Consider the following 27828-nt stretch of genomic DNA (forward strand, 5'->3'; position numbering starts at 1 on the left):
AGGTGTTTGACCCCCTGGGGTTCTCCCCCTCTGCCGGGACAACAGCCCCATTCCCCAGACCGGCTGCTCTCACTGAGATGTGCTCACTGGCCTGCGACTTGAATCTCAATGACATAACCAGTCATTTCGCCTCCAAACACAGCCCAAAGGCCCCCCGCCCCAGCCTCTTCCACTTGTTCACAAGGTGGTTGGGTCCACCGTAGGTTTCTGGGAGCTCCAAGTTCCTGCATCTGAAGCCCCTCCCTCCCCTTGGGAATGATGAGGGCAGTGAATCCTTCAGTGCTGGATTTCAGGGCCTCAGAAGCCCTGGGAGCAGGCAGCGTGGGTATTGGGGTCTGAGACCACACAGCGACAGTGTCAGGTCTAGAACCTGGGTCTTCTGATGGGAGTCACAGCACAAGATGAAGCTCTAGGGAGGGGAGCATTATTCGGAAGGTGCCTTTGGGACACCATGGGGAACGGGGCAGGCTTTTGAGGATCTCAGCTCAAACAGAGAGGGACTGGACGCTGGGAGTGGGCCTTGTGTTTGGGCAGCCTGGATGGGGACGTCTGGGCCCCCGCATCAGGCCAACCCTGAGCTCAGGGGCGAGGGGAGCAGGAGGCCAGTCTGGCCCCCAGGGGTGCAGAATTTTTGGCATGGAGTGGGGGATGAGGGAGGGTGCTGAACAGGGCAGTGCAGTAGTGGGCAGAGGCATTTATTGCTTCATCCTTTATCACAGGGATACTTAAGAAGGACTTCATGATGTATCAGATTAAAAGAGAGTCTACAAAGGAGAATGCAATAAGTTACCGAATGAGGGACTGCAATTAGCCATTTGGGAGAACTTCTAGGGAGAGGCTTCCAAGCTGCAGCATCCCAGGTGAGCCTGGAGCATCATGCAGGGAAGTTTCCTCCAGTATAGCGGGTTAGGTAGATTCCTGTAATGTTGGATTCCAGTGTAGAAATCTGGAGAGATTCATGGGAGATGCAAATATACTCAAATGAGCATATATATTAGTGCCTGAAAAAAATGTGTTTTAAGGATGGAGAATTGCTCTAATAGTATAGCTGATAGCTAAGACATAGATAGCAATTACTCTAGGCCAGGATTTATATAAGTTACCTCCTTTAACCCTCACAAAACCACCATGACGTGGGTGCCGTTATTATCCTCATTTTTCAGTTGAGGACACTGAGGCACAGAGAGCCAACAGCTTGGCCAAAAGCACATCGCTAACAAGTGGCAGAGCCAGGGTCGGAACCCAGCAGTCTGGCTCAAGTTCACGGTCTCACTCCACTACCCTGCTTTTCATGACCTGCCTTGTCTGCTCTCACTCTCACCCTGAATCTGGGTCCGTCTTGGATACAGGCCAAGATCAAGGTTAACCTCTTGCTGGATTGGAGCTTGGTTGCTTTCAGCTGGGACACGGATGGGGACAAGAGGTCTCAGGGTGGCAAAGCCTCAGGTGTCCGTCCATGGTTGGTGGGTGGGGAATCAGCTCATTTACTCCACCAATCCCCCATCCCGCCCCATGCTAGCCCACCGCACTTGGGCTGTGGCTTGGTTCATTGGTGTTTTCCTTCCAAAGGGGCATCCGCCCTGCTCTATTGGCTGCAGGGGTTCAAAGGTGAGATATTGGCTTGGTCAGGGATTTGGACAAAGCCCGGTTTTAATTATCCTGCTCTCTCTCCCTCCCCAGAGAGAGCCATGAATAGGGCCTGTGGGAGCTGGCTCTGCCTTTCCCCTAGTACCCTCCAACCCCTTCAAACAACCCGCCTTTAGATCCAGGCCTCCCTCTTTCATGTGAAATTGTGCCAGCTCGTCAGCAGGGCAGTGCCAGTCAGTACCAGGCAGGCATCTCCTCTTCACTGCCTCAGTGGGACGACAGGCTGGGATGGCCTTGGGACTGGACTCTGGGGCGAGTTTAAAGCTCTATGGGGTGGAGTGTATTCATCATCTATCAGAGTGAGTCAGGACCAGAGGGGTCATCTTGTCCAACAGTGGGGAACCTGTGGCCAGAGAGTGGCCAAGGTCAGATAGGCCGGGAGTGGTGGACATGAACCCAGGGGTTCTGACTCCCGGGCTCCCAGGCCATGCCTTTCTCCACACAGTTCTGTCTCGGGTGCCCCCCTCCAGTGCGGGGTTCTGAGATTAGGCCCCAGGAAGGGAAAAGGAGGGCAGGGAGGAGCAGGGACAAGTGGACAATGTGTCCCATTCATCCCTGTGTCCCCAGTGGCCAGCACAGTGCCTGGCACAGAGCGGCCCTCCATAAATGTTTGTGAAGTGCAGGCCGGGAGCAGCCCCTCCCCTGGCCTCGTGGCTGCCCCGTGCCCAGCTCTGCCCAGCACTGTGATGCTTGGTCTACCCATCAGTCTCCCCTGCTGGACTGGGAAAATGATCATAGCAACTACTTGCACAGTGCTGACCACTGGGTACATTATTCCTATCCCTTTGACAGATGAAGAAACTGGCACAAAGAATTGTGTGGCTTCCAGAGGCCACACGGCTAGTAAGTGGCAGAGCTAGGGAGCTGACCGTGCTTGTTCCAAGCAGCCCCAGAGGTGTCATGTGTAGCTTGGTATCCACAGGGCCTGGTATGCAGCCAGTACTCCGAGAATGTTTGTTGATTGACTGACTCACTGGCTCACTGACAGTATATGGAAAAATCACGGAATCCTGTCATCCTTCGGAAGTAGCTGGGTTGGCGTCTTGGGCAAGTAGCCTAGAGGAGCATCATTTTGTTATCTGTGCCGGGGTGCTCGAGCCAAACCTAGAGAGGAAAGGAACGCTCACCCAGGGGAATTCCCTGGTGGTGCCCTCACAGCAGGGGACACGGGTTCCATCCCTGATCGGGGAATTAAGATCCTGCAGGCCGCGTGGTATGGCCAAAAAAACCCCACGCCCTATCAGTACTGCCCTCCCAGACTTAACAGCAGCCACTGGGGCCCCTCAGCTTTCTGACTTCTCTCTTGTTCCCACTCCCTCCCTTCCTCCTGCAGAGTTCCAAGGGGATGGTGCTGAGCAGTGGGCAGGTGGGAAAAGACTACAGGTTGGATTAAAGATGTCCGTTCCTTTTTCATCTCTCTGGCCCTGAGATGTTCAGCTCAATGCATCACCTTTGTGGAAGATTCTGTGCCTTTCAAGTTGGAGGGTGGACGGAGTGTCAGGTTTGGGACAGGGCCTGTCATAGTTATCAATTCTCCATCTCTCACCGCCAGTCCTAAACCTGAGTCCCAAGGTCACCTCCTCCAACCTTCTCAAACCTGCATGCCCCTAGGCGGGTGACCTCTTCCCCTCTGCCTCCCCCTGCTCCCCACTGGCTGGGGCTGTCACTGTCCCCAGGCCACACTTCATCTGCTGACAGAGGCTGGTGGGAGCTAACTAGGAAAAAAGAGGTGTGGTGGGTGTGGTCTGCCTTCTCATATCAACAAACAACCTCGGGAGATGAGAGGCCCAGGCCTGGCACAGCCCCTGGTACATTGGGAGGCACATTGGGTGTCTAGGCCCTGCCTTCAGCCTGAGGGGGTTCAAATTTCAGCTTTACCCCTTATTCACTATGTGACCTTGGCCAAGTTACTTAGTTGTTTTTAGCCTCCATTTTCTTATCCCTGAAATAATCCCTCAAAATTGTTGAGAGGATTAAATGAGGTAATACAGGTAAACTGGCTGACACTTGGTAATCTCAACTATTAGCAGCAACTGGATGAAAATGAGAACAACACAATTTGGGCTCAAGAACGAGAACCCTTTATGGTCGGAGTAATGGGAAGAGCAGGCCCTGGAGGTAATGAGGCCCCTGTCAGTGGAGGTGAGCAAGCACAGACTAGACTAGAGAGAGTTCAGGCACTGGGTGAGGGGTTGACATAGAAAACCTTAAGGACCCTGCTTTGGGATCAGCACCGTGTGGTAGGAAATTAGAGGAGCAGGTGAGACCTGGTTCCCGCTGCTGGGAACTGGGGAGCGGAGTGAGAAGTTGGCTGCTGAGGTTTGGGCTATGAGGCTCCTCTGAGGAGAGGGAGTCCCGAGAGGGTGCCTGGAGGAGGTCTGGAAGGATGAGCACGGTTCTGGGTGGGAGAAGCGGGGAGGCCACTGCAGGCCAGGAAGGGCTGGGTGGCTGAGGGGCGGTGCAATGCCTGGACCACTGGCTCTGAGGTCAGCCCAAGGCTGCCTCCACATCCTGGCTGCCCAAAGGGGTTGGGTGTATGGTGGGGGTGGGGAACTGGTAGCTCCCTGACCCCCCACCCCCCAGACTCTCCTGGACGAGGGGCCAGGGCTACTCCCTGTGGCAAAGAGCTGGGGCCTGTAAGGAACAGAACTGTGGAAAGAAAGACTTCTTATGCCCAGTGCATTTGGGGGCGTCTGGGGGTCGGGGGAACAGTGGGGCCTTTGTCCCCAGCCACCGGGAATCTGGCCGAGCAGCCAGCCCTGGGTCTGGCTGGGCCCTCGGCAGGCAGGTCCTCTTTGAAGTGACCCTTTCAAAGCTCAGCCTGAATCCCTGGGAGGAGAGTACTTGGGGCGGAGCATGGGGATGACTGAGACCCACAAGCCAAGGATGGAAACAGACCCAGGACTGGCCCCTTCGGTGGGAGGGCTGGGGGGGAGGTGCGTGGGCCAGAGGAATGTGGTCAGGCTAGGGGGACATGTGGGAGCCATGTGGGAGGACAACCACTCCAGGGTCTTGGCCCCCAAGCGAGGGTTAATTAGGGAAGGACAGAGTTCATTTTGGCCTAGTTTCCAACAGTCCCTAGCTTGACTTCTCTCTGACTCTGGGCTCCTAAATCTGCAGCTTTTTCCTTTTTAATTTCCTCAAAGAGTGTGAGAGCTCCTTGGAGAGAATTGGGTGTAGACGCAGGACTTAGAGGCCTCGGTAGGAGGGAGGGGTGGAGATCTGGGCTAGCCTGAGAGCCCAGAAAGGCTGGAAGGGGACGCTGCAGTGCAGACCCCTGCCCTCCACCACAGAGTTTCCACCATTCTCCAAAAGAGAGCGGGGGAGTGGGGAGAGATGCCCCCAAGAAAGGGAACATCTTTGTAAGTTTTAGCTGGACAGATATTAGAGACCACCCCCTCCCCTGCCTCCCCACTTGGCTCAAAGGGAATCTGAAGGGGCTTCCCTGGTGGCGCAGTGGTTGGGAGTCCGCCTGCCGATGCAGGGGATGCGAGTTCGTGCCCTGGTCTGGGAGGATCCCGTGTGCCGCGGAGCTGCTGGGCCCGTGAGCCATGGCCGCTGGGCCTGCGCGTCCGGGGCCTGTGCTCCGCAACGGGAGAAGCCACAACAGTGAGAGGCCCGCATACTGCAAAAAAAAAAGGGGGGGGGGGCGGAAACTGAGTCCTAGAGAAAGGCCAAGGCCAAGGGACTAGAAGCAGAGGGAAGGGAGAGGCAAAAGTGGGAGGAAGAGGGAGCTTGGACGCCAGGTGAGAAGTGGGTTCAGGCTGCTGAGTTCTAAGCCGAGGGTAGTGGAGAAGTGCCCATGGTCTCTCCAGCCCTGACCTGCTGTGATTCCATGAACGGGGGGAAAGGAAGGGGCGAATTTCTGTTGGCAGTTTTTTTTTGGACTGAGTAGTGAACCGTGAAGCCTTCGGCAGCCCAGGTGAGACCCATACCCCACCCTGAGGCTGTTTTCTGGTTCATACCCCGCATCCCCATCTTCCCCTGGCGCCACGGCACTCTCTGTACTTGGGAAGATTCTTCCAAATCTCCCTTTCCTCTCCCGAGGGTGTGGCCCCTGGTTCCTCCCCAAGAGAGGGAGTAGGGAACTGAGCACCCCAGGCCGTGACTGGGGGCTGCAGGCAGCTCTCGTACTTTACTGTATCTTGCACTGGCATCCGAAGAACTGAGCCCTCATTAGCTCTAATGAAGCCTTGGCATCGTGCCCCACCTCTGCCCTGCAGCACCTGGTGTGGGTGAGGGGATAAGGGGGCAGCTGAGGTTGGACCCAGAGCCCAGGAGGGGGTGGGATGTCTGCAAGAGGGGAGAGTGGGAGTTAGGAAATGGGGGTCACACAACAAGGCCAGGACTGCTGGTGGGATGAAAAACAGGGCCCTCTTCCTTTTGAACTGGGACCTTTTCCTCCTCCAGTGGCTCCCAGGTGCTATGGTCCCCACAGTGCTAGGGAAAGCATTATCCGAGACTGGGTGTGGCCCAGGGCTCTGAGGACATTCCCAGGCCTGGCTTGTGTGAGAGTGTCCTCTCCCTAATTATAGCCTGGGGCAGAAGGCCCTGACTCCAGAAACTGGAGGCTCAGTGCCTGGGAAAATCAGGCAGCGGCTAGATTTTCATGCAAACCATACTTTGTTCATTTGGTGACCATTTCCTCTGTGCCTTCTGGGTTCCAGGCTCTCTCTGTGGGTCTTGGGACCTGGGTGACCTTGAGCCCGGCCCTCAAGGGGTTCCTTGTCTGCTTTTCTCACCACCCAAAAGCTCCACTAAGATTTTTTCAGGGGTTCTGAGATGTGCATCTACAGTATCTGCCAGTCCAGAACACCCCTTGCCACCCCCCAAAATATTATCATAAAAATTGGCCTGATCTAACTGGGGAGACAGATCCAGTTAGACAGCCCCTGTCTTCACTGTGACATCGTGTGAGTGTGAATGAGGTTACAAAAGTGGTAACAGGAGTTTACAGATGGCAACAGTGTCACTGGGGAGAATTGCTATAGGGATTGGTTAAAAACCAGTTGGTGATATGATTAATCTCCTTTCTCTCATCTCGTTTCCAAACAATAGTTAAGCTGAGGATTCTTTTTTTTTTTTTTTTTGGTATGCGGGCCTCTCACCGCTGTGGCCTCTCCCGTTGCGAAGCACAGGCTCCAGACGCGCAGGCTCAGCGGCCATGGCTCAGGGGCCCAGCCGCTCCGCGGCATGTGGGATCTTCCTGGACTGGGACACGAACCCACGTCCCCTGCATCGGCAGGCGGACTCTCAACCACTGCGCCACCAGGGAAGCCCCAAGCTGAGGATTCTTTATCGAAACTAATTTTGATCAATTTTCAAGGACCATCATGAAGTGGTTGTACATTTAACTGATATAAGAACCAAGACCCTGAGAGGCTAAATGACTCCACCAAAGGTCACCCGGCATCCGAATTTAAATCTGGGTCTCTCTGAATCCTAACTAAGGCTATCCTGTGTCACGGCTACATTCCCTGACAAGGAAGAGCCTGGGAGCACAGCTACCACCCTGGGAAAGTGGACCCTTCCCCCTGCCCCCAGCTGAGCCTTGAAATCCAAGTAGGGGTTGGCCTAATGAGGGAAAGGTGGTGGATGCAGGCAGCACAATTATGTTCTGCTTCTCCGTGACTCTGCTTGCACAGGGATTTTCCCTATGCCTCCCTGGAGTCTGGGTTTGCTCACGAGCGGTGTGGAGGACCCCATGGCTCTGTCAATAAACACGGGCTGAGTCCCTGCCTCCTCTAGAGATGCTCCAGCTCTGAGGGGAAGAAGACTTTACCAAGGAGGTGAGGCTTGCCAAGGCTTGAAAGATGCCTGCTGGGATCAGTGGGCTGGTGGAGGAGGGAGAGCAGGGCATTCCAGGCAGAAGGACCCAGCGTGAGCAAAGGCAAGGAGGTGTGAAACAGCCTGGCCTCTTGTGGGTCAGTGAAAGCAAGACTGAGAGTAAAGAGAGATGAGATTGTCAAGGCCGATGAGGGCCAGATCCTGTCCCTCTCCTCCGTCATCATGGCGGATCCTTCATGCCATACTAGGGAACTTGACTTGCTCCCGTAGATACCGTGGAGCCATGGAAAGGTGTCAGGAAGTGGAGGTAGCAGGCGAGCTGAGAGATGATGAGGGCTAAACGTGGAACTGGAGATGCAGAGGAGAGGAGAGGAGTGGGATGCATCACCCTCTTCCCCTCCCCAGAAGCTTCCGTGCCATCTCTTCCCCTTGTCTGATATAGCCTTCCCTGCCTTCTCCATTTCGCAAACTTCTATTTATCCTTCAGTGCTCAGTTCAAATATCCTTCTCTGTAAATCTGCCACCCCTCCCCCCACCAGCCACCAATTCCTCGAATATATGGGGATTTCCTCCTCTGGGGACTAGACTTTAAGCCCCATCAGGGTAGGGACTTTTGTCTTGTTCACTGCTCTATCTCCAGCTTCTAGACCAGGCCAAGTTGAATGAATACTGTTGACTGATGAACTGAAAATTTCCATAGCACTTCGCACTGCCTTGTGAAAACCCCATGATAATAATAGGAGTATTGGTTGCAACTAACATTTATTGAACATTTCAGTGCCGGGCACTGCTGTGCTGAGCACTTTATACACACTAGCTCTTTAATCTGCACAACAACCTCATGGAGAATGGATTATCTCTATTTTATCAATGCAGAAACAGAAGCTCAGAGAGGTTAGTAACTAGTCCAGAAGGATACACAGCTAGGAAGTGGGATTCAAGTTGGGATTCAAAACCAGATTCCTCTGAATCCTGTTTAGGGATGTTTAAACACTACGCTCTGCAGCCTTTTAATTTTGTCTCATGTCTGTTTCTTCATAAAATCTCATGTTTTTTTTATTAATGAAAAAAAATCCTTTGTGGACTACTGAACTAAGATTTGTTGAACAACTTCTATGTGCTAGGCACTCCACACTAAGCCCCCTCAAGGACCCCATTTACAACTGAGGAGACTTGAGAGGAAAGAGACTTGACTGGGGTCACACAGCTGGGACCTGATCTTACAACTCTTTGACGCCTCGCCCTCCGGGACACCTAGTCAATAGTGCCAGAATGAAAGAGGAGCCGGGCTCTGAGATTGACTGATTTGTTTGGGGGCACACAAGGGGCTGGACTGGGCCAGGGAAGTGCTCCCCACTTCCGTCACTGATGAAGAAAGGGGGTCCAGAGGCAGGAATGGAACTGTTGTAATTTCCCAAGTGCCCAGCTGTGTGTCAGACATGTGAGCTCCAAGGAGGAGAAGCTGACCTGGCGCTGGGGTGGGCGGGGATGGTATCACAGCAGCAGAGCCTTACCAGGACCTTGACAGAACAGGGTGAGAGGCCTCCAGAGGCTGCACATATCAGTGCGACTTCAGCCAAGGGGTGACCCGAAGGACCGCTCGGGAACCGCGGCTGCCCGGGTGGAAGCAGGTGTGAGCAGGGGCCCTGCGCGCGTCTAGTGCCCCTTAGGACCACCTTCCCGGAAGGACAGAGACCCACCAATCAGATAAGCCAGCTGCTCTCTATTTGCATGTCATCTGCATGACCACACCTCTTCGCTCCTGCCACTCAGCCTCCGCCTCCAAGAGTGCCTCCTGGGCCTCCGCCCCATTTCAGGACCCTGTGCAGGGCTGGCGTGGGAGGGCTGGGCTGGGGGGCTGCGGGGCGTGAAGGGCAGACCTGGGCGGCCAGCCTGGCCGCCCTATTCATAGCTCAAGGGCTGGCGTGGTTCGCATATTTGGCGTTACTCACGTCTGGCTGGCCCGCGGCTGCCGCCCCCCGCGCTCCTCCCTCCCTCCTCTTTCCTCCTCTCTTCGCTCTTCCCTCTCTCTCTCCTCTCCCACCTTCGATCTCTGCCAATTTTCCTGAAATCTAGGGTTGGCCGAACCCACAGGAGGAAACTGAGGCCTAGGGAGGGGCCGTGTGTTTCGGCCGGGCCTCCAGGGAGAAACTGGTAGTAATGAGGCGTATAATGAGGTGGCTGAGAGCCTGGGCTCTGCCGGCAGACAGACCTGAGCTTGAATCTGAGCTGCCGCTAGCTGTAGCACCCCGGCAAGTTCCTTAGCTTGCAGTCCGGGAAGCTTTTCAGAAACAGTCAAGCTGAGACCTCGAGGATAAGGGATCAGTTAAGGGAAGGTGGGGGAGGGAGAGAGACAAATGTTATATCCCAGGGAGAGGGAACTGTGGATGTGGTGGACCAGCCCTGACAGCTGAGGTGAGGGGACAGCGGACCCTGCAAAAGAGATGAAGCAGCTTCCCTTTTCTCCCCACCCCTTACTCCCTTATCCCAGCACCCCCACTTTCTGGATCTGGTTCATCTGGTTCCTACTGAGGAAGGAGCAGGGGGTACAAAAAGATGGACAAAGATGCGAAGCAGCCTCTGCCCCAGGTAGAACTTTCCTGGCGGCAGGGGGTTTGCCAACCATCCGCTTTCTCTGAGGAGAAGCTCATTCATTCCTGTACATTCAGGAGCAGTGTGCCGAGCACCCACTCTGTGCCAGGTGCCATGCCAGGAGCTGTGGATTTGACTGCCAGCAAAGCAGACATGGTTCCAGCCTTCCAGAACTCACAGCCCCAGGGGGGAGATGTTGGTCAAAATAACCTCATAAATATACAGGCACCATCTCGAGAGTGCTGTGAGAGGGTGCAAAGGGACCTGACCTGGTCTGGGGGCCAGAGGAGGTGTCTCTGGGGAGTGACTTTTTTGCTGAGAACTGCAGGGTGGGTAGGAGTTAATTAGGGTGTGAGTTGGTGAGGCAGGGAGGGAGCCAGGGAAGAGAGAACAACATTCCAGAAACAGCATGTGCAAAGGACCTGAGGCTGGAAGCCTGCCTGGTCAGCAGAGGAAATAGAAGGAGGCCAGGGTAACTGGAGCACAGAGAAAGGGGGTGTGGTGGGCATGGAACCCAGAGGCACGTCCCATAGGGCCTGGTGGTCATAATATTAAAACAATTAGTCTGGACTGTAAGGGGCCAGAGGAGTGATGGAGACTTGGGGTAGAGTGGACATGGTGAAGTGGGTGGACTCAGGAGACATTTGGGAAGCAGAGTCCACTCTGATGGGTGGCATGTAGGGCTGGGGCCATAACCCCTCCCATTTATTGGTTCCTAGAATGCTTTCCCAGCAACTTTGTCAGGCTGCTATCCCTAGCTTCATTTTGTAGTTGAAGAAATAAGAAAACCTGTGTGAACTTGAGGTCCCACAGCCAGAAGAGGACTAGCTAGGGCCAATACCATTGGCAAGCGTGACCCTTTCTCTAGATCAGCTTTTCTCGATGCTGGGCCAGTGGTCTCTCTCTCTCTCACCAGCCTTCTATCCTCCACCCCTAGGCGCCCTGTGGGTTAGCTTAGCATTCCCTACCTAGCACCAGACTGGGTGGGGGACCCAAGAGGCCAAGGTGGTGTGTGGGTGTGTGTCACACTTATCCCAAGAGGCTGCTCTGCTGTTAAATGAGGTAATGCATGCGAAGTGTGCCTGGCATATAGTGAGGGCTCAACAAATGTTAATTACTGCTGTGGCTGTTACGACGTCCCCAGTGCAGAGCCAGGCACATGGTAAAGGGGGCGGATCTGGGGCCGAAGGCGTTGCTGTTTGTCCTCTTCTGACCACAGAGCCCAGCCCAGAAATCATCTCAGCTCCCTCACAGGCAGGAGCCGGGGGGTGGGGGCGGGGGGAGGTTGTTTGTCCCTGCAGAGCCACCATCCATCCCCTCCACCCTTGCAGCTGCCTCTGTGGCATCATGGGCTGGATTAGGGAGAGGTTCAACTCTTAGGCAGGGTGAAGGGATAACCTGGGCAGGTTGAGCAGGGCCTGGGGTGAGGGGGGTGAGTGGTTTCAGGGGTGGAGCTGAGAACCTCCCCCTGCAGGAAGCCCCATGTGCCCTTGGGGAGACTTTTGGGATCTGCTGAGACCTGCCTTGGGAGGGGATGACGTCTCAGCTTGACTTGGACTGAGTGATCCCCTGGAAGAAACCAGTGGGTGCACCTGTTGTCTCTGCCCAGGTGGTCAGATAACAGGAAGAACTTCCAGAGAGAGGTGTGGGGGACAATAGGAAGAGCCATGGCCAGAGTTCTCCCCCAGTCTCCTCTGAAATGAGCTGTTCAGTGTGGAGTCAAAGAACGGATACGATGCTTTTGGAGAAGAGTCATTGCAGGCATTTTCTGGCCTTCAGGAATGACTGTCCCTAACATGATCTAGTCTGAAAAAGGGCTCTGGCCTCTCTCCAGGACTCCTTGACCAACGAAAGTGAGACCCTTCCTAAGGTCCCACAGTTGCTCTGTCCTTCTGCAGAAGACCCTGCTCCTCTGTACGAGATGGGGAGGGCGACCCTGGGGCCTGGTTGGGGGCCTGGAGAATGCAGTGGGGGAGGTGGGGTGGAAGGAATGAGAGCGCCCTGCCCACTCTGGGCTGTGAGGGAGCTAAGTGTGCCGGACCTGGGCCACCAGGGGGCTCTGCCGCACACGGGACCTGCCTGCATCCCTGACAAGACTGTGCATCCTTCAGCGTTCAGGCAAGGTTTCCTTGGAGCGTGTGCACGAGAGAGCACGCGAGAACGGGGTCTTGCCTCTATGTGCACACCCTGGTATGTGTGTATATGTTACGGGTGGTGTGTAAGCATATGTAGGCTTGGGAAAGACGTGTGTGCTGGGGGGCGGGGTCAGGCCTCATGGGGTCAGGAACCCCATACTTAGCCTGGCTTTTGCTAGAAAAACTCTTCCAAGGTTCTGACAGCTTGGGACGTGACCTCTCAAGGGACTGTGCATCCATCAGTCCAGCCTCCGATAGATGGTAGGTCCTCATCAATGCCAAGGACTTACTCTGTGGGAGGTTCAGACGCCCCTGGAAGCCTGAGAGCTCCCCTTGTGCTCCGTCTACTAGGGCCTCAAAGATGACAGCAGGGGTTCTGGGAAGGCACGGTGGACGGGGTGGGAGGGAAAAGTCCTCCCTGCAGGAGGTCCCCAGCTGTCCCAGGCAATCTCTGTGGGCAGGGCCTGCTCCTGGGCCCCACTGGAAGACCCATTCATTTGTTCCATCTTCTTTCAACGATATATATTTTTTTCATTTGAATTCTGACTTTGCCATTTTTTTTTTGGTGTGTGGCAAAATATACGTAACTCAGAATTTATCATTTTTTAAAAATTTATTTATTTATTTATTTATTTTTGGCTGCGTTGGGTCTTCGTTTCTGTGCGAGGGCTTTCTCTAGTTGCGGCAAGCGGGGGCCACTCCTCATCGCGGTGCGCGGGCCTCTCACTGTCGCGGCCTCCCCTGTTGCGGAGCACAGGCTCCAGACACGCAGGCTCAGTAGTTGTGGTTCACGGGCCCAGCCGCTCCGCGGCATGTGGGATCCTCCCAGACCAGGGCTCGAACGCATGTCCCCTGCATCGGCAGGCGGACTCTCAACCACTGCGCCAGCAGGGAAGCCCCAGAATTCATCATTTTTAAGTGTAGAGTTCGGTGGCATTAAGTACGTTCACATCGTTATGCAACCATCACCACCACATGCCTCCAAAGCTCTTTTTTTTTTTTAAATTTATTTATTTTTGGCTGCATTGGGTCCTTGTTGCTGCGCGCGGGCTCCCTCCAGCTGTGGCGAGTGGGAGCCACTCTTCGCCGCCGCCGTGCATGGGCCTCTCTCTGTGGTGGCCTCTCTCGCTGCAGAGCACGGGCTCCAGGCGCACAGGCTTCAGTAGTTGTGGCTCACGGGCTCCAGAGCGCAGGCCCAGCAGTCGTGGCGCATGGGCCCAGTTGCTCTGCGGCACGTGGGATCCTCCCGGACCAGGGCTCGAACCTCTGTCCCCTGCATTGGCAGGCGGATTCTTAACCACTGCGCCACCAGGGAAGCCCCTCCCGAACTTTTTTCATCTTCCCAAACTGAAACTCTATACCCACTAAACCATAACTTACATTCCCCTTTCCCACAGCCTTTGACAACCACCATTCTATTTACTGTCTCTATGAATCTAGGTATCACATATAAGTAGAATCATAAAATACTTGCCTTTTTGTGTCTGGCTTATTTCACTTAGCATAATGTCTTCAAGGTTCATCTATGTTGTAGCATGTGTCAGAGTTTTGTTTTTTTTTTTTTTTTCTTTTTGTGGTATGCGGTCCTCTCACTGTTGTGGCCTCTCCCGCTGCGGAGCACAGGCTCCGGACGCGCAGGCCCAGCGGCCACGGCTCACGGGCCCAGCCGCTCCGCGGCATATGGGATCCTCCCAGATCGGGGCACGAACCCGTATCCCCTGCATCGGCAGGCGGACTCTCAACCACTGCGCCACCAGGGAGGCCCTGTGTCAGAGTTTTAAGACAAAATTCCATTGTATGTTTGTGCCACATTTTGTTTATCTAATTCATCTGTCATTGGACATTTGGGTTGTTTCCACCTTTTGGCTTTTATGAATAATGCTGCTATGAACATCACTGTACAAATATCTGAGTCCCTGCTTTCTCTTCTTTTGGGTACATGGCCAGATGTGGAATTGCTGGATCATATTGTAATTCTATGTTTAATTTTTTGAGTAACCACCATACTGTTTTCCACCATTTTGCATTTCCACCAGCAAGACACAAGAGTTCCAATTCCTCCACATTCTCGCCATCAGCAAATAATTTTTGAGAGCCTACTATGGACAAAGCACTCTAGCGGTACAAATACATTTCTTTACTTTTTAAAAAAAACTTCTTTATTTATTTTTGGCTGCGTTGGGTCTTCGTTGCTGCGTTGGGGCTTTCTCTAGTTGCGATGACAGGGGCTACTCATTGCGGCGGCTTCTCTTGTTGCGGAGCACGGGCTCTAGGCGTGTGGGCTTCAGTAGTTGTGGCACATGGGTTCAGCTGCTCCATGGCATGGGGGATTCTCCCGGGCCAGGGTTCGAACCCGTGTCCCCTACATTGGCAGGAGGATTTTTAACCACTGCACCACCAGGGAAGCCCACAAATACATTTCTGAAAATTTAGTAGCTATTGTCCTTAGGAAGCTCTCAGTCTAATGTGGGAGACTCAAGCCAGGGCCTTGAGCAGTCTCCAATCTGAGGGGGAAAGACACAGGCCATGACCTCTGGGAGACTCTGGACGAATATGGGGCAAAAACAACGAAAACAACAATCCTGCTCTCAGGGAGCCCAATCTGATGGAGGAAGCATAACTTCTTCCTTTTGGGAAGTCCCCAGACAGGCCCAGAGACCAGAATGTATACGTGGAGGGCATGCCTTGAGACAGTCAAGGGGCTGCTGAGAGTCGTAAATCAGGGGCTGGAGAGGGCTTGTGGTGGGCTCTAGCCCACGCTGGCCCACAGTTGCCTGGGCGATGGCCCCACTGTTTACTTTGTGGCTGGCTCCAGACTCACCCTTTTCTGCAAGTGCTCATTTCCCACCATGAGGAAAGATACTCATCTTTAGTTTCTCCTCCCTCTGGTGTCCCTGCGGAGGGAACTGGCTCTCTTGCTAGGAGGGGGCCCTGCCAGCCTGGCACCTTTGCCATCCTCCTGGTCTGCTGGGAGCAGGTTCCATCCTAGGGTCTCATGTCGCCCGCCCCTTCCTCACTCCCAAATGGCCTACTGACAGGGCTCTGGGCCTGCCAAAGTTCTGCTGTGGAAGGGGGGCTCCTGATGATTCCTCCCTGCTTATTAGGGGGAGGGGGGCACATAGGGGGCCTGTAGGGGGTAGGCAGTGGGAGGTGGTGGTGATGACCGCATGAATAGTTTCGCCTGGGTTTGTACAGACCTCCTTGAGTGTCTGCATGTGTCACTGTCTTTGTGTACATGTGGCTGAGTTGTCTGCATGTCTGAATGTGAGTGTGGTTGGGTGTGTGAGAGTGTGAATGTTCAAAAGACAATGAAAACATCTTGCATTGACCTTGAGGCCATTATGCTAAGTGAAATAAGTCAGAGAAAGACAAATACCTTATGTATGATCTCACTTATATGTGAATCTAAAAAGAACCCCCCCAAACAAAACCCCCCCAAACCCCAAGCTCACAGATACAGAGAACAGACTGGTGGTTGCCGGAATGGCAGGGGTGTGGGGTGACATGGGTGAAGGGAGTCAAAAAGTACAAACTTCCATTTATAAAATAAATAAGTCCTGGGGCTGTAATGTACAGCATGGCCACTATAGTTAATAATAGAGTATTGCATGTTTGAAAGTTGCTAAGAGGGTAGATCTTAAAAGATGTCATCACAAGAAAAAATTTCTGTAAGTATGGTGACAGATGTTTAACTAGACTTATTGTGGAGATCATTTCAATATATACATAGATATCCAATCATGCTGTACACCTGAAACTAATATAACGTTACATGTCAATTATACCTCAATAAAATTTTTTTTTAAAAAAAGAAAACAAACAAAAGTTTGCATTTATTGAACCCCTATTCTGTGCTCAAGACTCTTTAATTGATTTAATTCTCCTAAGAACCTATGAGGTGGAACTTAGTGTCATTCCCATTTTATTGGTGAGGAACTGAGGCTCAAAGAGGTTAAATAAGTCACCCAAGGTCTCACAGCCAGAAAGGGGTAGGGATAGGACTCAGTTCCAGAAGGCCTGGATTCCAGAGGACCCTGGAGCCCATGTGCTAACCCCTGAGCCATACTGCCACCGGAAGAACTAGGGGATTCTGTGCTGCTTGGGATTGTGCTGGTCCGTCCTTGATTTCTGGCATCACGAGTGCGTCCTCCTGCCTTTTCTCTCACCCTCCCCTCCCCCAGCCTTCCTTGGCTCGGGCCCAGTTTCAGGGTGGGAGAGGGGTGTCGCAACACCTTCACTCAGGGCAAGACTGGCCCTGGATGGGGAAAGCACGGGGTCTGGAGAGACCCTCTGAACCACCCGCTGCCCGCAGGCTAGACCGAGTGTGGGGTTCCCAGGTTCCCGGTGACGCGGGGTTATCTGCACATTAAGGGTGCTGGGAAGACTCGGGCCTGCCTGGCCGGCTCATCCGCCTGGCCTGTTGGGGCACGTCGGGGACTGCACACAAGTGGTGCTGGGAAGCAGGCATCTGAGTGGGGAAGAGGGGTGGAGGAGGGAGGGGGCGGCTGCCCTTGAATGAGGAGACTGGGGCAGGGGTCAGAGGCCCAGGCGTGGGCGGGGCGGGGCGGGCATGCCTTGGGTATCGCATTGCCTGCATGCCTGGGATGGACCGGCTGGCAGGGGATTTGCTCCGTCTGTGTGTGAGGTTGGGGGGGTGTCCCAGTTTGATGGTGTGCGATGGGTGTATGGAACCAGTCGGGGCTTTAGAAATGCCGGATGATTCTCTTGGGTTGGGGGCATTGTTTGTCCTGTGGTTTGAAGCCTGCATTCTGGGAGGAGGCACAAAGCAAGCAGAGGAAGGAAAAGCAGGCAAATTGACCCTGAGACCCCTCTCTCTCACTTCCTGAGCCACACGCCCTTCAGCAGTATCAGTTTCCCTCCTTCTCCTATCACCTGACCCTTGGGCCACAGGATGCTCCCCTCTTCCCCAGTTTCTGGTTGTCAGGCTGGCACCTGCAGTCTGCTCCTCCAGCTCAGCCCACTCTCTGGTTCAAAGGCTTACCTGGGAGGCCCCTAACCCCACTCTCAAGCAAACTGTCCGCCCCCAGAGAGAAGAGGCCCTGAACCCCTGACACAGGGGCTCCTTTGGTATGTGTATGGGGGTCTCCCTCGGTGGGGCTGAAGGCAGCTGGCTTGGGCCTGGATCTGGAACGGGGGACCCCTGAAGACTTCAGGAGCTAGGACAACACTAGTAGAACTGTAAGCGCCCTGACGGTAAGGTCTACACTCGTCTTGTTTTTCTAAGGTGTCCCAGCCCCCAGCACAGCCCCTGGCCCACAGCAGGCACTCAAGTCGTGGTTCTTGAGTACATAAATGAGAGGATAATGGAAAGAGATCTGAGTTAGGGGTTAGAACCCTGGGATGGTCCCACCTTAGTAAAAGCAAGCCTTGAACCAGTCACTTGTCCTCTTTGAGTCTCAGTTTCTGCATCTGAAAAATGGGTATAAAAACAATCTCAAATATTCAACTCTTAGGGTAAGGGTCAAATGAAATAAAGTGAAAGTGCTTTCAAACAGTAAAGGATGATGATCTCACATGGAGAGAGGAAGACCGGATGCCCTCCCTTTGGGGGTGTAGTCCCCAAGCCCTCCGCAGGGGACCTTCAGGAAGATAAGGTTGAATGGATTTTGCAAGCTGGTCAAACTAGAGGATTGATGGGAGGGACTGCTCAGCGGGGTAATTCCTGATTTGGGGGGAGGAAGCTGGGGAGGGTGTAGGGGAGGAGGACTCACACCAGGCAGGAAGGCTTGGAATAGAATCTCAGCTACGCCTGGTATTTCCCAGCCCTTGGCCCCCTCCCCCACTGCACTCTGGGGCCCACCCCACATTCCTTTCCCAAAGGAAATGGGGGAGGGGGCCGAGAGGCTCCCCAGGCCTGGAAGATCATTTATTCAAACTATGTATAAGTTTCTAGGCCCTGCGGTGTGTACCTTGCTCCTGACATGCCTGTGGAGGAAGCTGGGGTGGAGTGGGTGGGGTGGGGAAGGTGTGGGTTTGTGTTGGAGGAGGCTGTTACCTCCTTCTGGGGGCCTTGTCGCCCCTGCCAGATTAGAGGGCAGGAGATGGGCCTCATGGATGGCTTATCATTTCCCAGGTCTCTGCTGCCCTGAACACAGAAACCCCGTGCTGCGTGCTGCTTCTCCACCTCGCCTCTCCCTACAGCCCTCAGAACCCTCAGCAGTTTCGAGGGAGGGAGGGAATCAATTCTTTTTTTTTTAATGAATTTATTTATTTTATTTTTGCTGCACGCGGGCTTTCTCTAGTTGCGGTGAGCAGGGGCTACTCTTCGTTGAGGTGCGCGGGCTTCACATTGCGGTGGCTTCTCTTGTTGCGGAGCACCGGCTCTAGGTGCACAGGCTTCAGTAGCTGTGGCGCACGGGCTTAATTGCTCCGTGGCATGTGGGAGCTTCCCTGACCAGGGCTCGAACCTGTGTCCCCTGCATTGGCAGGCAGATTCTTAACCACTGTGCCACCAGGGAAGCCCCAGGGAGGTTGATTCTTGATCCAGACACACAGCAGCACCTGTTGGCCATGAGAGGCTCCATGGGGCGTGAGAGGGGAGAGTGAGTCTTATTTCCTCCGAACCAGGGATGGGACTTGCAGCAAGAGGAAAGGAAGTTAGGCAGCTGGGGGAACTGACTTGCTGCCTGCTGGGAAAGCCGGCCAGACTCTGAGTCAGGACATCCCTGTGGTCATTGCCCTCCATTTGGGGCGGCAGAGTCTGACATGGCTGAGGACATTCTCGGTGGTGCTTCCAGCTGGTCTGAGGCCCTGGCCTGTGGAGGGCATGACAAGGGCAGGAATGATCCTGACCCAGCAGCCTCAGTTTTCTAGTGATGGGGGCGGGGGAGGTGCTGATGGAGATGCCAGGAGTCCTGCTCCCCCCGACCGCAGTCTGTTCCCACTCTGTCCTGAGCCCTCCTGACTCAGCGCTGGTGGCAGCCTAGCTCTTCCCTTCCGGCTTCCGCCCGGGTGGGGGTGGGGGTCCAGCTCCTGCACAGGGGGCCCAGCAAGCGGCAAACAGGAAACAGGAGAACAAAACCACTCCCTGGCCCTCCCCCCACCCCGCTCCTGCCCACCCCCATGGTCCTCTATTTCTCTTCCTTCTCCCCTGGGTTTCCCCTCCTCTCTGTGCCCCTCTTTCTCTCTCCTCTACCTCCCCCCACAGGATCCTCCATCCTGGCCTGTCCTTGCTGGGTGATGGAACGAGGGAGGGAAAGGGGAGCTGACTCTTCTGCCTGGCTCTCCCTTCTGGTGGCTTCCCCCCTCCCCAAAGGCCCAGCCCTATGACTCTTCCTCCCCCGACTCCTAGATTTGGGAGCAGGGTTGCGCTGGATCTGCTCCCCTGTGCCCCCAGCCTCCCTTACCTGGATGCTGGCTAGACTTTAGGTATAAGATCCAAAGTCGGAATGAGGGGCTCTGGACTTGGAGTCCCGGTGCTGCCCTAACGAGCTGGGTGCTCTTGGGCTTCTGTTATCTTCTGAAAACTGGGTCAGGGCAGTGGCCCCAGGCCCCAGGGAGTGGCTGTGCGGGGGGGAGCACACGGTGAACAGTCAAGTGGGATAGAAATGGGGGTGGCCGTGACACGCCTACTAGCCAAGGCCTCTGTCGGCCCCACCCGGGAAGGGGCCTGGGAAGGGCGGGAGCCAGGAAGGGGCGGACGGCAGGTCTGCCATCGACCGGGGCTTCCTGTCTGACTCACATGCTGGGGTGAGGTGGGGGCCAGCTTGGAGCCCAGTGTCGGCTTGTGGTGGCCCCTCTGGGTACAGCATAATGGGCAGGGGGTCCTGGGGAAAAGGGTCCGTCACACGCTCCCACAGGTGGTGGTGGGAAAGGGTATAACGTGACTCTGAGGTGGGGTGATTATGAGAGCGCTGCTCTCTGAGCAGGGCAGTGTGCGTGTGTGCGTGTGCGTGCGTGTGCGTGCGTGTGTGTGTGCGCGCGTGCGTGTGCGTGCATGACCTGAGGGGGCACGGCAGCAATGCATGGAGTGGGTGTGCTGGGTAGTGTGTGCACATCCTCTAGGTGTGTGCCTTCGTGGGGTTTGTGGGTCTCTCTGTGGGGTGTGTGTGGAATGTATGGGTGGGCAGGTGGGGGCCTGGTGTGCTTTCAGGGGCACAGTGGGTATGCTTGCAAATGTGCCTCTGTGCGGTGTGTGGGCCATTGTACCCATGGGAGGGTGTCCAAAGTGTGTGTGCATACAGAAGAATGTCCACGTGCAATGTGTATATGAGGGGAATAGTGTGTTTGTGTAGGGTATGTGGACAGAGGGGGAGTGAGTGACTGTGTGTGTGGGGGGAGGGTGTGGGGTGCCTAGATGTGTGTGTGGTGCGGGTCTGTAAAGGTGGGTTGGGTGTGTGTGTACATATGTACGCGTGGGAATGTGTATTTCTCTGGGACGCGGGCAGCTGGTTGAGCTTTGGACTGGAAGGAGTATAAAAGTGCGCGGGCAGGTACAGTAAGTTTTTGTGTGAGTGGGGTGTGTGTGTGTGTGTGTGACTGCGGGGGCGCTGTGCAGGGCCTCTCGTGTGTTGGGGGGTGTGAGTGTGTGGGATGGGGCGGCCGCGCACAGGGGCCGCCCCGGAGGGGGAGGCGTCTGCCCTGCGAGACTCGCCGGCGTGTCCGGGCTCAGGCGCCCTCGGCCAGGAGGCGCGGGAGGCGCGGAGCTGCTGCAGCCGTCCTGCCGCCGTCCGCGCGGGCCGTCCGTCCCCTCGGGGCTCCAGGGCTCCGGGCCCGTGGCTCCGGGGGGCGGGCGGGGACCCCCGGGGCCCGCCCGCCGCCGCCGTCCGGGGGGCCGAGGACGCCGCCCGCCGGGCGCCGAGGAGCGGCCGCCGGCCCCCGCGCAGCGCGCCAGTCTCCGGAAGCCCGGCACACGGCGCGCTGGGGCCGGGGCGGCGGCCGGGCCCGGGGGCCCCCGCCGGCCGCGGCGGTCGTGGGCAGCGCGGTGTGGCGCGTGGGGCGCGCGGGGGCCGGGGGCTGGCGCTGGGAGCGCGCCGTCGGCGTGGACTGCAGCGCCCCGGAGCCGCGCTGCCTCTGGCTGCCCTGCCTCAGCCACAGCGACCGCAGCGCGCCCGGGCAGCGCCCGGCCAGGGTGAGCGCCTCGGGAGCCAGCGGGGTCGGCGGCAGGGTTAGGGGTCCGGGTCCGGGCAGGCCTCACCCCGGTGGGTGGGACCCGGCCACCAACTCCCTGCGTTCCTTGAGCTGTGTGCGCCCTGCGCTTGGGGACCGATCCCCTCCGGAGTGGGGAGTGAGTGAGAAGCTGGAGAGATGCAGGTGAGGGTGGCAGGCTCGTGGCTGAGAGCTTTTCCAGGGCTGCCGGGTTACAGCCCTCAGTCTGCTGGTGGCCTCCAGTGCGCTCAAGCCTCTTGGTTTACAGGCGGTGGAAGGATGGAAGGGACCAGGGTTGTTTGAAGAGGTGCCAGGACGTGGAATCCTGCGGAGTTTGGGCTGGCAGTGACCCCGAGCCAGAACCACGCAGGGGTCCCCTAATGAAGCAGGAGGGGCATCACTCCGCTGTCTCCCTGGTCGGGGACCTGGGCACAGAGACACACAAGGGTTTTCAAGCGAGCCAAGGAGGCTGAGGTGGCAGAATGGGCCCCCGCAGGTCATGAGTGATCTCAGGGTGAGGACTGACAGGGCTGGAGAGGGGGGTGGGGACAGCGTTTCTGATGTCCGGGATCGACCAGGCTGGTAGGGCGTGAGTCACAGTGGGCGCCATGCCCAGCATGAAAGCTGCGCTCCCCGTAATGACCTCTTTATGCTCCTGGGGGAAGGGAGGAGCAGGACTCCTGGGTTCTAGCTCCTGGTGTTGCCAACCCACCACGTGTCCAGTTCTGTCTAATTTGTGGCCCTGGGGTCACCTGCCCTTCTCCCACCATCAGCTGTATTTCTGGATGTCTCTTTCTTTCCTGACATGAGAGTGGGAGTGTTTGGAAATAGATCTGGGCCTGGGAGCATTCATCAGTGATTTCCCTATGTCTTCTGAGCCTCTCACTCTCCTTCCCCTTGTCTCTGTGCCTACCTCAGACAGCAGAGTTGGGGATGTGTGTGAACTGTACCTCTTCCCAATCTAGGCACCTTCCATGGCTGCTCCCTTCTCTGTTTCTGCATGTCACCTCCCTCCCCCTCAAGACGAGAGCAAGACCCAGGATTGTCCCAGATTGGAGGGGAGGGGAGGAGAGGAAACATGCATGTATAATAGAATGAAGGACTGAGGTTAAAACTAAGGAAGAACTTCCCACAGGAGAGCGGCGAAATCTGGCCACTGATGGGGGCCGCAGTGTCTCCTCTTCAGGCAGGGGTGCGGTAGCTGAGGCGGGGGATTACCACACTGACATTCTCCGGAACCTCGTTGGCAGGGATGGGGGAAGGAGCACTGGAAGGAAGGAAGAGAGGAAAGGAAAAGGTAGAGCTAAGGGAGGGGGCGCCGGTGGTGCCTGGGTGAGGAGAGGACCTGAGAGAGAAAGGCATGCCCACTGCCCTGGATTACAGGCCCCTCCTCCAACCCCCCCCAACCGCCCCCGGGAGTGGCACCCCCAGGCAGCTGGCAGCTCCAGTCAGGATGTGTGCTGGGGGAAAGGTGGGGGACGTGCGGGGACCTGTCCCAGCCACTTCTCGTCACTGGGGCAGCTGGTGGCTTAAACCTTAATCCAGGACACCAGCAAAACAAAAGGCCCTGTGAACAGCCTCAGCCCAGAGCCCGGGTGGAGGGCATGCAGGGGAGGCACCCCACACTGGGGAAGAGCAGGGGTTTTGGTAGGAGGGGGCAGTGGAGGGTCCCCTGAGGCCCTCTTCCCTCCCTGATCAGTTCCTTGCCAGGTCCGTAGAGATAGGAAATCCAGGGGATTTCAGACCTCAGCAGAATTCCCAGAGAATTTTCTCCTCTGGGCTCCTCAGACCCCCATGGGGGTGTGGGGCTCAGTGGGAGAGTCCAGACTATAGCCACAAGCGGAAGGACCTGAGGGGTCATCACTGGGCCTCCTGCCCGATGCCAGAATCCCAGCTAAGTCCTCCTAAGGCCTCCTGGATGGGGATTGTCCAGCTTTTGCTTGGACCCTTGTGAGGACAGAGAACTCACAGCCTCATCCGGGTAGCTTTGCAGATGTATGTGATTATAGAATGGTCTCCCTGGCCCAGAGCTTCACTCGGCTTCCTCGTATCTTTCACCTGGCTGTGTCCTCTGGGACTGTACCAAGTAAGCCTATTGCCTCTGTTACGTTTTTCTTTAATCTTCTGAGATTTGAGGATATCCCCTCCCCAGACCTCCCGCCCCATGCAGCCCAGCCTCCCACCCCACGCAGAAATCCCTAGCTTAGGGCTGGGCACAGGACCTGCTCTTTCTGCCGGATGTATGCACAGGGGGGTGGATGGATGCATGCAGGGACTTCTCGGTGTCAGTACATTTGAGTGGCGGATTCGAGCTAGGGAAGCCAGGGGAACTTCGTAGTGAAGTGGGAGCCCCTCACCCCGAAACCGATGGGCTTCTTCCCTCTGCACCCAGCTGCACCTGTCTTCCCGCAGCGGAAGGCTCCTGCCTGGTACCAAGGAGGAATGAGGGGGTGAGGACTGTTGAGGGTGGGGGAGGGGCTTCTTGCCCTTTGAGGGGTTTGGGTTAGGGGCACCAGGTAGGTTAGGCTGCCCGAGATCAGGGGTTTAAGAGCCCCCGAGGGAGCCCTCCTGACTTTTCACTAGGCAGCCTGTCCGTGGCTCCCATGTCCTCCAGTCTGCCGTCTGCCTCCCTGTGTACCCATCTCTCTGACACCCTCCTGTCACCCACTTTCCCTCTCTGTGTCCGAGCAGGGCACCTGGAGGGGAGCCCCCTCTCAGGCACCATCCTCCTCTTCTCCCTCTTGCCTCAGAAACAGACCCGTGTGCCCCCAAACCCTTGTCTTCAGACACCCTCTGCCCTGTCATCTTGGGGAGTCCCAAGTATTCCGGTGCGGCGGCCAGAGGGCAGCGGAGTGTCTCCCCGCCTCCACCCCCCCACCCCCGGTTCTCCACTCAGTTCTGGTGAACCAGCCGGGCCTCTGGGCTGGGCTCCGAGCCTCCGTTCCTTCAGTGGACTCTCTGATGTCCAGTCCACTCCCTTGTGGCTCATAGTCCCCCGCCTGTTCCTGCTGCTGCTCCTGAAGGATGCACGGGTGTGTCAGCCTCTCTGCGCCTGTGTGTGCTGTGTGCGTGTGTCTGCGTGTCTACCTGAGTGAGCGTGTATGTGCTCATCGGTGTGTCTGTGCACCTTTGCACATGAGTGTGCTTGTCTGGGTGTTTGTGATGTGTCCTGTCTGCATGAGTGTGTACGGATGGGTCTGTGTCTGCATATGTGTGCGTGTGTGCATGTGTGAGATTGGGCAGCCGGCGGGAATGAGCTCAGACAGCGGCAGGCACTTCCCAGGCAGGAAGGCTGTGCGTCCAGAGTCAGTGAACGCTGGCCGAACTGAATTGAATGGACACCTGGCTCGCTGCACTGTTACTTCCCTGGACACAAAGGTGTTGTGAGGGGATTGAGGAAAGAAAGAAGGAAGAAGCTGTTGGGCTGATGAGGGGGGAAGGGAAGGAGGAAGGGGAGAGCAGGGGCTCGGTCAGGGCACAAGAGGGTCCGAGCACCTGGCAGCCCCCCAGGTCCTCTGGGCTGCAGGAGGCAGTGTGCAGACTGGCGTCTCACCCTGGCTCCCTGTGCTCCCACAGCTGCCACTGGGCCCAAGAGATGGGTGCTTTCCCGGGCGCCCCCTCCCCTGGCAGGGCCCGAGGACACTGCTGCTGCACAAAAGCCTCCAGGACGGCTTTGGCTTCACCCTGCGCCACTTCATCGTGTACCCGCCTGAGTCCGCTGTGCACTGTAGCCTGAAGGTACACGTTCTGTGCCCCTGCCGGCCTGGCCTGAGGGAGCTTTCAGGGGGGATTCCTTTGTGCTGTTCCCTTCCCGGTGCTTCTGTGGCCTGGAGAAGAGGGTCACCGAGAGGCAGGGGCAGGCCTGGCCGGGTCATTTGTGTGGGGTGATCGTAGACAAGCCCCCACCCGCTCAGGAGAAGGGGCCGTGGCTGGCTCGGGGCAAGGAGCTAGAGGTGGGGGAGCCGGGATGCCCCCCCCGACTCTCAGCCTCTGGGAGGTGAACAGCTTCTCAGAGAGATGGGCTTCCGGGGACCCCTTGTCCACTGGCCGCTCCTGAGCTGGGTTAGTTGCCTCTCCCTAGCCTGAGCTCTCCGGGAGTCTGTCCTCACACACCTCCGGGACCCCTCCCAGAGCGCCCCAGGCCCATGCTGGCCTCAGATTTGGGCCTGGAAAGAGCCCTGGGCTGGGCTGGAGACCTGGGTTCCAGTCCTGGTACAACTGCTAACGCACTGTGGATCTTGGGTGGTCTCACCCTCTCTGGGCCCCATTTCTCCTGCCATCTCCTGAGGGCATTGATCTATTTGACCCCTGAGGGCCCTTCCAACCCTAATATGAACGTCAAGTTCTCCGAGTCCAGGAACCAGGACTACTCAGCCCAAGCCACGGTGTGGGCTGGGGGTGGGGGTCCCTGACAGGACGACATGAGGGGGGCCTGGGCAGGAACCAGGGCCCCCAAGGAGGGGCCAGCTCCCTTCCCCCACCTCTCTCCCAGCAGGAGGGGAGAAAGATTTATTCTGGAGTCCGTGAACCTGTTTCTCCCCTCCCCCAGGGCTGGGACCGGCCTGCACAGCTGTTGGGGGACTCTCCCTTGGGGAGCTTAGTCCCACCTGCCAGAGAACCAAGGCATTGGATTTCTCTGCCTGTGTTTGTGTGCCTGCACGTGTCTCTTTGTATGCACACGTGCGTGCATGGTATGCTAGTCATGTACGTGCATGCTTGTATATCTAGACACGTGTCTGTGTATACGCTTCATGTGTACACGTTGCTGTGCAGCTCTCACACCTGTGTCTGAGTCTGGGGCCCCTGCATAAACTCTTCGCACTGGCTGTAAGTGGGGGCTGATGGTGTGTGGGAGGGGCCTTGCCTCACCCCTTATGCCCAAGGACACCAGCCTCCCAGTTCCCTGGAACCTCCCTCCGGTCCTTCCTGCCCTCCTTCTCCAGAATGTCCCTCCTTCCTGGCCCTTCCACCTTCTCTCAGGGAACCCTGCTGAGGGTGACCCTGCAGACACAGCCTGAGTGGTCTAGACTGGGTGGTGGACCTGTCTCAGAGAGACCTCGCTCACATGGGGGGCTGGAGGACCCTGGGGCAGGGCAAGCCAGGGACGGGCGCCATCCCTTTCCAGAACGTGCCCAGGGCTGGGAGCCCACAGGGAGCTCACCCATCTCAATGCACCCACCTGCCTCTGCGACCCGCTCACTGTGTTGGCAGCTCACGTCAGCGGGCACACTCCCCGCACGGGAGGGCAGGGCCAGAGGGACTGCTCTCCAGCAGAGCCCAGCAGCCTTCCTGTCCTGGCTGGGATGCCCAAGAGTCCTGGGTTCCAGCACTGGCTCCTCTGTTGTCTCTGAGTGGCCCTGGACAAGTCACACCCTGTCATCTAAAATGGATGACCTGTAGAGAGGATTAGACAAGATGACCCCAAAGGTCCTGTCCAGCTCGAAGATGCCACATCCTGCTGGCCTGGCCTGTCTCTCTGACTTGTTCTTTTTTTTTTTTTTTGCGGTACGCGGGCCTCTCACTGTCGTGGCTTCTCCCGTTGCGGAGCACAGGCTCCGGACGCGCAGGCTCAGCGGCCATGGCTCACGGGCCCAGCCGCTCCGCGGCATGTGGGATCTTCCCGAACCAGGGCACGAACCCGTGTCCCCTGCATCCGCAGGCGGAATCCCAACCACGGCGCCACCAGGGAAGCCCCTGACTTCTTCTTGCCCTTGTTGCTGATTCCTCCCCAGATTCAGTGCCCTGCCCCGCCCCCTCACTCACCAGGATGACCCCAGAGGCCTCCCTCGTGGGTCTCCTCGACTCCATTTCTCAGCCCTGCACCTCGATGCCAGAAGTATTTTCACATCCGCTCTCTCCCGCTCAAGAACCTTCACTGGCTCCCTCTTTCTCTCCTTTCAAAACTGAAAGCTTTAGTCTGACTCCTGTCACTTGCTGGCGTTGACACGCCTTCTGCTTCAGCTCAGTTGATCCAGTCCTGTTTCTGCCACCAAGTGCCAGCACACTCCACTCACCTCACCCAGAATGCCTTCTCCCAGCCGGCCTCAAACTTGCCTTAAAACCCCCTCCCAGAGGGGCTCTAATCAGGCCTTCCCTCCCCATTCTCTAAGAACTGATAGCCACTGTTTGCACTTGTCATGCCTGCTTATCTGTGTCTGCCTGGGTCCTGTCTGTGTGTGAGTGTTTGGCCCCTCCCCCATTGGGCTTCGAGCTCCCCAAGGGAAGGGGTCGTGGGTCCCCCATTGGATTGGGGCCTTTCGGACCGCTGAGATGCTGATGCGGTAGAATCGGCAGGCATGAGAGAGGACTCCTGTTACCGGGGGACACTGCCTGGGACTTGACCTCCCCGTGGGCACCCCTCCCACCCCCTCTGGCTGCTGGGCTATAGTTGAAAGATGATAAGAGGGGAGGCTGCTGGGTGGGGGAGCTGGAAGGGGCCCTCCCAGGTGGAGCTGGGCCTCCCCCTGTGCTACCGAGGGCCCACACCCACCTCTGTTCCCTGCAGGAGGAAGAGAATGGAGGCCGAGGAGGAGGTGAGGAGTGGCAGGGGGCTGGGCTC

General features: G+C 56.7%; 1 protein-coding gene across 5 annotated transcripts in view; it reads left to right on the forward strand.

Moving 5' to 3' along the window:
* ARHGAP23 (Rho GTPase activating protein 23) overlaps window positions 1-27828 on the forward strand; it is an 83785-nt gene that overhangs the window by 9909 nt on the left and 46048 nt on the right. For 2 of the 5 annotated variants that reach the window (XM_060080495.1, XM_060080494.1), the window contains exons 2-3: window positions 24846-25007; window positions 27775-27802. In XM_060080495.1, coding sequence (XP_059936478.1) covers window positions 24846-25007; window positions 27775-27802 — 190 coding nt within the window. Of the gene's footprint in view, window positions 1-21149; window positions 21253-21343; window positions 21435-24845; window positions 25008-27774; window positions 27803-27828 lie in introns of those variants that run through there. The other 3 variants (XM_060080499.1, XM_060080496.1, XM_060080497.1) reach the window with 3 other exon arrangements.

Source organism: Mesoplodon densirostris, chromosome 18 (genome assembly GCF_025265405.1).
Source record: "Mesoplodon densirostris isolate mMesDen1 chromosome 18, mMesDen1 primary haplotype, whole genome shotgun sequence".
Lineage (NCBI taxonomy): Eukaryota > Metazoa > Chordata > Mammalia > Artiodactyla > Ziphiidae > Mesoplodon > Mesoplodon densirostris.